At 46.4% G+C, this 10,415-nt stretch overlaps 1 protein-coding gene across 3 annotated transcripts; it reads right to left on the bottom strand.

The window, feature by feature from the left end:
• Positions 1-223: 223 nt before the first annotated feature.
• Positions 224-10,146, bottom strand: RRM2 (ribonucleotide reductase regulatory subunit M2). Of its 3 annotated transcripts, XM_074988950.1 has the most exons (10): positions 10,020-10,146; positions 9,849-9,929; positions 8,798-8,953; positions 7,322-7,438; positions 5,049-5,182; positions 2,917-3,011; positions 2,359-2,492; positions 1,935-2,039; positions 1,676-1,789; positions 224-1,232 (listed from the first exon to the last, which is right to left on the bottom strand). In XM_074988950.1, exons 1-10 carry the CDS (start codon positions 10,104-10,106, stop codon positions 1,080-1,082), a joined length of 1,176 nt encoding a protein of 391 aa, XP_074845051.1. In that variant the 5' UTR covers positions 10,107-10,146; the 3' UTR covers positions 224-1,079. The 3 variants fall into 3 exon arrangements, with proteins under 3 accessions (XP_074845051.1, XP_074845052.1, XP_074845053.1); XM_074988951.1 differs by lacking the exon at positions 1,935-2,039; XM_074988952.1 differs by lacking the exons at positions 9,849-9,929; positions 10,020-10,146 and adding an exon at positions 9,700-9,779.
• Between the last annotated feature and the right edge of the window lie 269 nt (positions 10,147-10,415).

Raw genomic sequence — 10,415 nt, 5'->3', positions numbered from 1 at the left:
GAAAATGTTGAACTGTTACTTGTTTTGGTATCTGTGCATTCACATTTATATACTAATTAAAGTTTGTATGGTACATTTTATTTTCTTACCCATAATGTGAGCTCACCTCCTGCCATAAACAGAAGTTTGGGGGTTTGGATTACAATAGACAGGTTGAGGGGGCTGGCCCTGGCACTTGCATAGGCAAAGCAGGGCCAAGCCTAAGAAGTTTGCTCTCCTGCAAGCTAATGGTGAACAGTGGCTGAAAGTGACCTAGTAAAATGTGATTTATTAAAAAAAAAAAAAAACCACAAGTATATTGAAGAAAGCTGGGATTTCAAGCAGAGGCAAAAGTGTTTCCAGAATCTACACCACATGACTTTTTAATAAGCTTTTTCAACTTCCATACAACTTGTATTTCTACACTTTGCTAGAAGTTTTATAAATCCATCAGGATTACTAAAAATGATCGAGCTTTGATTCAATCCTTTAAGTTACAACTAAACAAGCATAAAAAGTTATCATGCACTGCTGTCTAAGTTTATTCTAAACTCAAGCCTCGATATTCATGTTACCAGGAAGACTACAAGTCAGATTTGTAATATTAAAGTGCCAGGTTTATATACAAATTATTAAAAATAGTAAAAAGTAAACTTAAAACCTGCTAAGAAGCAGTGAGGTCATGTAGCTTCCCCTGTAGTATTCAAGAGCCCTCCCCCTCTCAAATCCAGTAATACTATTTTAGCTATTGCCAGCTTTGAGAAATTCCAGAAGCCAGTGATATCCATGTATATAACCTGCCTGTTGTAAGATGGCATTTGAGGTCACCAAGAATTGATATTTCAAGAAGTGATTTTTTTTTTTTTTTTTTTAAAAACACATTACTCCTAAGTATTCTATGAACCAATACCATTGGCAATATCTAATGAAAGAATTTTACTGCTGCAGCTATACTAGCCTCCTCAAGACAGTACCATACCACATTGTTCAGGAGTGGTATGTTTGTACAATATCAAGTCATACAGTGACTTTACACTGAAAGTAATGTTTCATTCAAGTAGCAGAGCATGCACATCACATCCTAAGTGGTTTCAGTTCATTTAAAAGTCTGCATCCAGAGTGAAAGAGTTATCTTTGGGCTTTGACATTACTCCCATCTTCTGGTATTCTCCTACTCGCTTCTCAAAGAAGTTAGTTTTGCCTTCCAGTGAGATATTCTCCATGAAGTCAAATGGATTGTCTGCTTTGAATATCTGGAAAAAAAAAAAAACAAGACACCTAGTCACAAATGGTTTTCAGATCTGGAAGTGGCACGAAAAAGAATCAGCTGGAAAGTGAGGGCTAGCAGTGGGAAAGCCAGATAAAGAATTTGCTTAATGCAAAGTAGTTCAGTTTACTATCTGTCAAGAGGAACACCTCTCTCTCCCATGTTTTTGGTGCTGTGCTTCTGTATGCCTTAGTCCACTGCTCTCTTGAGGCAGAAGCACACTGGGTTTTTCCTCATTTGATTGTCACTGTATATGTACATGTCTACTCAGGACAGAGTATACAATCAGTGGAACTGGTAGGATCCTGGCTACTGGTCAGGGGTGAAAACAATCACATTAAATTGGCAGCTGTTCTCCATATTCAAGATTCATAGCAAATCAAATGATTTCATGAGAAAAGGGCAGTAATGCAATGCTTATAACCTTACCTTGCTAAATCCCAGCTCCAGCATAAGTCTGTCTGCTACAAATTCAATATACTGTTTCATTAAAGTGCAATTCATGCCAATCAGCTTTACAGGTAATGCTTCTGTCAAGAACTCCTACAGATTTGAAAAGGGAATGTTAGGTACAGAAGATCTTTGCATAAAAACATGTTATCTAGAACATTTTCATGCCCTAATAGCCTGCTGCCTTTTCAGCTAAAATGTGGTGTTCCTTAATTTATGTAGTAAATGCTCACATTACCTGCTCTATCCTGACAGCACTGGTAATGATTTCTCTTACTCTTTCCTCTGATGGTTTGTGCACCAAGTGTTTGAACATTAGGCAGGCAAAGTCACAGTGCAAACCCTGGAAAGAGGAGTGTACAGATATTATAAGTGCTCTCTCAAAACCAGAGGCACATCAAGAGCCCACAAACCAAACACCATCTTAATACTCAAAAAGCAGGATGATTTTCCCTGGAGGAAGCAGGTCACTTTGTAGTTTCCTTCTCAAAAATTTAGTAGTCTGCCTTCTTAATAGTTTTTCACCTCAAATCAACACTTGTTTCAATTCATCTGTATTTCCAGATATTATTTACCCATGTATTTAGCACCAGACTTTTGTAAGAATCAAAGGCACATGTTTCTTGTGATGCATTGTAATAAGATTGTTACAAGGTTCTTACCTCATCTCTGCTGATGAGTTCATTAGAAAAAGTGAGTCCAGGCATTAGCCCTCTCTTCTTCAACCAAAAAATGGATGCAAAGGAGCCAGAGAAGAAGATTCCTTCCACTGCTGCAAAAGCTACTACACGTTCTCCTGTCAGGAAAGTACAGTGTAAGTCTGAGAACATTCACTTAGCCTGAAAATTTGAAGCATACTGAGAATTTTCCATTCCTGAGATTGGAGACAGCGCTGCTTAAGTGTATTGTAGTCTGAGAACATGCAACAAGACCTCGAGCAAAGATTTCATACTCAAAGGATAAATGGAACTTCAATTGCCTCCCACCTACAAAGTGAAACAATCAAGAATCCATAAAGTAGGTGAACTTTATCCTTCCACAGAAGCATAGCTCCTTAGAAGGAATAAACTACACATCCTTCACAGCTACAGAAAACAGTGCCGCCCTTTGGCCATCCTTTGCTATGTGGGGAAACACTGCTATTGAAATTGTCACTCCTGCTAGAAAAGGAAATACATTAAAGCATCTACTAAACGCACAGTTCAAAAAAAGGCACTCACCATATGTTGCTTGTTTGTCCCCAATCCACTGCATGGCCCAATCAGCCTTCTTTTTAACACATGGCAGTGTTTCAATGGCATTGAAAAGAAACTCCCTGAAAAGTGTATAGTATATTAGAAGTGAAAAGTCACCACAGAGTCTAGTGCAATAGGTTTCCAAATAGCAATCTCAGCAGATCTCGCTGAATAACCTGAATTACTTGCTAGTACCTAGCACATTTTGAAACCCGTACTTTAGAACTTGTCTGCATTAGTGATTTTACGGCTTGTGTAGTTACACTGGTACTAATCTTGGCAAAGACACACTGTATTTGTACAACTCATTCCTTGGTGTCAGCACATCACCCCATTCCAGGATTCCAGTACATGAATCCCACTTGTAGTCTGAAGTGCACTCATGGTCTTACATTTTGGAACACATCCAACTGCAGGTTTCAAAGTCTTATGATAAACTCTCTCAAAACCTAAAGAACTAGTTATACTTAATTCTGAAATCTTTCAGTCTCATTGATATGGTTTACATCAACCAAAGTGTAAGGTTTAGCTTGTTTTTCAAGTTGACACTTTGTACAGTATGGTCTCAGAGTATGCAACCCCTCTCTTATGTGACTGACCCCGATTCGTATAGTAAACCCTGTAGTGTGATTTCCAGTTGTGCTTAACTCACCCTCCCAGCCCTGGCTCAACCCCACTGGCTCTGCAAGGCCTGGGCTCAGCCCCCCACCCAACTACACTCACCACCTGCACACAGCTCCTACTCACCCCGCAACCTGTCTGCTCTAGCTCACAAACCCTAAGGCAGGACTCCAACTCAACCTCCCTGGTCAACACCCTTTGCTGGCTCACCTGCCACCCCCACCTCTGGCTCACCCCTCACACATGACTCCAGTTCTGCCTCCACCCACTGCCCTGGTTTAAACCCCCCCCACGCACAGCTCTAATTCAAACCTCTTGCACACGGCCCCAATTCCATCCTCCCACCCTGGTTTAAACTCCCATGTGCAGCTCCAATTCAACCCTCACTCCCAGTTCACCCCCCACTCCCCAAACATCTCACCACCCACACCTGGCTCCCGCTTCAATTCAACCTCTCGCCATGTCCTGGCTCACCGCGCAAGGGCTCTGACTCAACACCCCATACACAGCTCCAGCTTAACTCCAACCCTCTCCCCCGTGCAGCCCTAACGCACCCCAGCCTTATCCCTCACACCCACCTCCCATGTCCCCAACCCACTGCCAGGCTTAACCCTCCCCAACTGCTCCCACACCCCAAGACTTAACTTTCCACTGCTTCCCCAGCTGCAGAACATGTGTTCTGCTGGGGAAAAAAGCTGGACCCCCACTTATGCGAAATCTAGGTTATGCGAGGGTGCATGGAATGGAACCCTTGTGTACTCAGACTTTACTGTATTAATGTTTTAATAACTCAAAAGGCAAACCTGTAAAGCATCCAGGTTTTATATGTATGTAGCTATCAGAAAGCAGCATGGCTTACTACATTACAAAAGGCTGGGTAATAAATAGTTGTAACCTGCAAACAGAACTTTTCAGTTTAACCACATGGCAAGTGGAGACAGCCATCAGATGCAAAGATGCACTCAGGGTTATAATTACGATTCCAGTTCAGAGTCAAAAAATACAAACCGTAATGGTCCCCACAGCACTGGAATGCATTGCCTAGAGGTGGTGGATTCTCCATCCCCCGAGGTTTTTAAGTCCCAGCTGGGATGACTTAGTGGGGGTTGGTCCTCCTTGAAGCAGGGGGCTGGACTAGATGACCTCTGGAAGTCCCTTCCAGCCCTATGATTCTATGAAACTGTTCTATGTCACTTAACTAGCCAATGCAAGGACTTCTTGTAGAATCCAGAGCAGTTTTAAGTGTCCATAGATTGACCATACCAGCCTTCACATATTTGGCGTCATACCCTCATTTATTACTTACTGAGGTTAAACCTAGACTTGTGGGATACTTTGTTACACCCTCCCTACTCTATTATACTGACACTTTTCAGCATTGTACATTTGCCAATCTAGTTTAAATTCTGAAGTCTTTTCTGTATTGTTTTACAATGAACGTATTAGACCCCATCAAATTTTACAGCAACTTGGACATTTCACCACGTGATACTAACCTCTCTTTTGGATCTTTAATGTAAGTATCTATGAGCAGACTGTACATTTCTGAATGTATGTTTTCCATAGCAATCTGGAAGCCATAGAAACAGCGTGCTTCTGTTACTTGTACTTCTTGGGTGAATCGCTCCACCTAGAGGAAAAACCAATGAGTATTGCAGAACACATTACCCATTTAACAGGTTGCAGTTTAGTGTTAACCTCATAGGTATTTCCCATGTTACTCTACACAGCCCTTTGGTCTGAGCAGTGTTCATGTTCAGAAGCTAACCCTGGCGCAACAGCCTCCTCAGTGTCAGGAATCAGGTTTTGGCTTTGTCACCACTTAATTCCTTGATTTAGCCCAAAAAAATACTGCAGTTTTCCCATCTCCACTTAATCCAGGACATGTAAGCAAAAAGATTGATGGTGCTACAACAATATTTTGCACTTCTGCAACTTACAAACAAGGGTTTTAAAGCACAAAGTTTTACCTGTTTCAACTGTCCTACAAGATAGACAAATACCCCCCACCAACTTATAGATGTAGCAGCAACCAGGCTTGTGGAAGAGATCCCCACTTCACATCCCCCGACAAAATAGATTCTCATCACAACCAGGAAACAGTCAGGCCACTAGATTCCTAAATCCTGTATTCGTAACTATAATACTCACCCTTCTTCTCTTACCATAGCGAAAGCTTAGTTTTCAAAAAAAGCCACACACAAGAGTCCTATGCTATGGAGCAGTGGTCCATGGCCCACCATGCTCAACATGAGCCTTTCCGTTGACCAGCAGCCATGACAAAATGCTTTTGTTTATTTATCAATCCCATAAATACTAAGTTATTCATATTAGGCTACTGGAGCCATAACATAAGGAGGCATATGAACTGGTACAAAAGAAAAATTATCAGATTTAAACAGATCAAGCAGTTAAATGTGGAAAAAGTAAAACAAATGAAATTAATGGGTAGTAGGTTCAAAACTAATAAAATTTTTCTTCACAGCACACAGTCAACCTGTGGAACTCCTTGCCAGAGGAGGCTGTGAAGGCCAGCACTGTAACAGAGTTTAAAAAAGAGCTTGATAAATTTTTGGAGGTTAGGTCCATAAATGGCTATTAGTCAAGGGTAAAGTATGGTGCCCCTAGCCTTTAGTCAAAGGCTGGAGACAGAGGGCAGGAGATAAATCGCTGATCATATTCTTCGGTTCACCTTCTCTGGGGCACCTGGCACTGGCCACTGTCAGCAGACAGGATACTGGGCTGGATGGTCCTTTGGTCTGACCCAGTATGGCTGTTCTTATGTTCTTAAATTTAAAATATTGTATTTAAAATGTCCAAAAAAGGCTTCAATGTTCATTTATTTATAGCAGGGGTAGGGAACCTTTTTTGGGTCGGGGGCCACTGATCTACGGAAAAGTCAGTCACAGGCCACAAGTGAAAGCAATCCCCCACAACCCTCACAGATGTGGCCCCCAATTGAGATCTCATTCCTTTGGGCAGGGGGTGTTAAAGAAGACATAAAGACTAAATGTCAGGGCTTCTCACAGGACAGCTCGACTCTTTTGGGGTACTGGGGTTAGTAGATTTTGAGACCCACTCCCTGCAGGATCTAGGGTGAGGTCAAAAATGATTGGTTCAGTGGTTACCGGGTAGTTCAGAGGGTTACCAGGAAGTGACAGATGGGGGTCAGAGTGCAGGAGCAGCCAGGAGAGGCTACAGGAGTGGGGATGGGAGGGAGGGACACATCAGGGGGATGAGAAAGAGTGCAGGGGTTGGCCAAGTGGTGTGTGGAGAGAAGCCACTTATCTCCAGGCACCACACTCTGCTACTCACATTGACAGATCCAGCCAATGAGATCGGGAAGGAAACCTTCCCACAAGCCGTTTCCTGCACAGAAACATGCTTTTCTCCACCATGGCACACATTGCTCCGCTGCCCACAATGTGAAGCCATGAAATAGCCTTGTCAGCAGGGGGTACCGCAGGGCTGGAATGCCAGCACAGGCACCCCATTGTGGTGGGGAAGGGCAAACCCCAAGCCTTGCGGCCCACCTGCAAGGCAGCTGCAGACCACTAGTGGTCCGTGGGCTGTAGCTTAAGAACCATTGTTATGGAGCAATCACTGCCTTATTAAGTGCAACTTCCCCCACCCCTTGCCTACCTAGAAAAAGATTACAGATCTGATAATTTTTAGAGCAGAAACAGCTCAACATCCCATTAACAAGTATTTTCTTTGGACAGCTGGGTTAAAAGAATGATTTCCACTTTCATCTCTTTTGTATGCTTACCAAATTCTCATTTACAATGCCATCACTTGCTGCAAAGAAGGCTAGGACATGTGAAATGAAGTACTTCTCCTCAGGCTTCAAGGACTCCCAGTGCTGAATGTCTTTGGAAAGATCAACCTGAAGAACAAAAGCAGCCACTTACAATTTTATCAATTTCTTCAAGAATGCACTTCTTTAAAGTAATGCTATACCGTGTATTAAAAAACCAAACACCACTGCTGTCGAAGTCGAACAGGTTCCTAACAAGCTGTTCTTGGTTTGTCACTTTAAAAAGGTTATTTAACCAAATGGTAAATATAAAATTTTTTAAGGCAATAGTACACTTTATACATAGTTACTGCCAGCTCTTCTTAGGCCAGGACAACTCTAGTATGTTCTGCCAGTTTAATTACAGTCCAGGACTGCAAAAAATCAACACCTCTCCCCAGCATAGACTATTCTATGGATTTACCTCGTCACTTCCTACACTGACAAAAGAACCCTTCCATCAGCACAAATAGTGAAGCACTACAACAGGGATGTGACAGTTTTGTGTCTACATAAGTGACAAGAAAGACCAACCAACCCTCACTGATGCACCTCCCAAATGACATCCCCTCACACTCCAGCCCCACAGTTAGAGGGCCAAGGTTCAGGGCTTCCACAAGGCCAGATGAACTCTTCTAGGAGTCTGGGGCTAGCAGATTGTGCCCCTCCCACCCCCCAGCGCTGGGATGGGGGCCACAAAAGAGGTTCAGTGTGAAGGCAGCAGCTGCATGGGATCAGGTAATCTGAAGAGGAGGAGATTGCAGGAATACATTGGGGGTGCTTACCTATGCAGTCTCCTGGAGGCATGTGTGGCTGCACAACACTCCCCACACCCATTGGCTGTAATTTTAGCCGAGAGAGCAGCAGAGGGAAGCCTCCAGGCCATTGGTTCCCTGCACTGCTGTTCCCCTAGCTTGGGAGGGTGGGGAGAGGAGGGGAAGAGATAGCAGTTTGTGAGCACAATAGAGAGCCGTTTCTTCCGCCACCAGGCAGAGCCCATGGGCCAGACTCATTCCCAGCTTGCCTGGTTGCGGCCCATAAGTGAGTATCAGGGAACCAGCACTGAGGCTTGAGCCACATGGTGAGGTCTGTGGGGCTGGAGCATCAGCCTGGACTCCCCACCAGGATGTAGGGCAGGAGGTGAGCCCCAAGCAAGCTGCATGCAGAATCCAGCCTGTGGGTAGGTTCCCCACCTCTCCCCTACAACAGTTTCAAGTACAGATGAACTCTTCATCTGTAAAATCTTTCAGTATTGACCATCTTTGTTGTTTGTACAGCACCTAATACAACACCATCCTGATCATCAGAGGCCCCAATAGTTCATTGCTTTGCAATCAAGTTGACACTATTGAGAATACCTGCTCAGTTACAGGCTGAGCTGAGCAGCTGTCTGGTGGGTGTGTCCACTTTAGCAACCAGAATAGGGATACACTCCTAACAGTCCCTCACCTCTTCAGCTGTCCAGAATGAGGCCTCTGCTTTCTTGTACATCTGCCAGATATCATGGTACTGGATGGGGAAGATGACAAACCGGTGGGGATTCTCCCGTAGGAGTGGCTCATCACACAGGCTGCTTGGAGCTTGCGTCACTGTTTTGGGCTTCAACTAAAGGAGGCACAATAGGAAGACGTGAGTTCAATGTCCCCATCATTGGGGAGCCCTTAGATGTTGGTGTAGGAAGTGGTACCCATATTATGAAGAGCATGAAGGACTAGGCTGCGTCCCTGAAGTTTGAATGGGGATTGGGGGGGAGAAGGAGAATTTGTGGTTGTAGCAAAGACAATAGTTATGTTGTGTGGAAGTCAGGGAGCATGACTAGGTGTCATGGACTTGGTTTAGGGTTTGCCTACAACATGTGGTAATATGTTCTACGAGGCTGTGGTTTCCAAAGGGCAACTAAGCTAGTTTGCCGTCCGTTGCCGGTATAGACATGGAAATGGACGTGTTCCTCTCGGCGAGAAGGGGAACCCAAGAAAGGGAGGGGAAAAAAGCGTGAAAGTGACAGGGAGAAAGGAGGAAGTGTCCCTCGACCACCATGAAGGGAAGGATCGTGCCAGCCCGCCCCCCACCCCTACAGAGGCTCCCTCAAAAGCCGGGGAGGGGGAGAAGAGCGCATATCAGTCCCCCGCCTGCAACGCCCGAGGGGGAAGGAGACCACACCAGGCTAACCCCGGCAGAGAGATGGGGAGGAGGCGCCCTACCAGCCCCTCCCCCGACAGGAGAGTAGAGGCCAGCCCAGTCCGCCCCCCACCCCGGGAAGGCGGGGTCCCCCTACCAGACCCCGGCGAGAGGTATGGAAGAGGTGCCACCCCAGCCCCCACCTCCCCGCCCAGGAGGGAGACCCCCCTCACCCGGAGCCGCGCGCGTAGGCGGACAGCGGCGTTTGGCGCCAAGACACGAAGCTGCCGAAGGAGCCGCCCGCGGCTGCGTCTCCGGGCCCCTTCCCCCCGCCGCCGCAGCGGGTCGCCCTCAGCCCTTTCCCCCTTCCCCCTCCACTCACCTGCTTCGGGTCCGCCGCCTCCTGGAAGATCTTCCGAGCGGCCTTGTGGGCCAGGACGCGCGAGGCGCTGAGTGCGGGGGGCTGCGGAGACAGAGGTCGGAAGTAAGAGGAGCCGCGGCCAGGCCGGGCCGCGCCAGAGCGGGGGGAGGGGAACAGTCACGACACACTCACCGTGTTCTCCTTGTCGCTCAGCACCAGGTTCTTCATGGGTGACAGGCGGGGCTGCTCGTTGCGGACGGAGAGCGGGGCGCGGATCATGGCAGCGATGGCGGGCAGAGACCGGCAGCGAAGGGAACACAGCAACAACTCCGGCTCGCAGGGGAAATAGGAGCTAGGGGCACCCCGGAGACACTTTATATGCCTTTCGAACTTGGCGCCAGAACGCCAGGCCGCCCAATCACAGCTCCGGGCTCTCCGCCAGCTCCGAACCGGGCCGCCCCTGCTGTGCTCCCATTGGCCCCAGAGCCGGCCCGCCGCGCGACCCATTGTTACAAACGCGGGAGCCGCCAACAATTCCGATCGCTCTGGGCTTCTATTGGCCAGAGCTTCACCCGGGCCACTCCTCTC

Source organism: Carettochelys insculpta, chromosome 3 (genome assembly GCF_033958435.1).
Source record: "Carettochelys insculpta isolate YL-2023 chromosome 3, ASM3395843v1, whole genome shotgun sequence".
Lineage (NCBI taxonomy): Eukaryota > Metazoa > Chordata > Testudines > Carettochelyidae > Carettochelys > Carettochelys insculpta.
This window is presented reverse-complemented; position numbering and strand designations above follow the sequence as displayed.

What these genes read in the sequence shown, in the direction of transcription:
- RRM2 (XM_074988950.1), bottom strand. Translation starts at nt 10,106, where the DNA reads ATGATCCGCGCCCCGCTCTCCGTCCGCAACGAGCAGCCCCGCCTGTCA. An exon ending in AGGCGGCGGACCCGAAGCAG is followed by an intron (nt 8,954 to 9,848) that starts GTGAGTGGAGGG and finishes TGCCTCCTTTAG; the next exon opens with TTGAAGCCCAAAACAGTGAC. An exon ending in ATTAAAGATCCAAAAGAGAG is followed by an intron (nt 3,012 to 5,048) that starts GTTAGTATCACG and finishes TACACTTTTCAG; the next exon opens with GGAGTTTCTTTTCAATGCCA.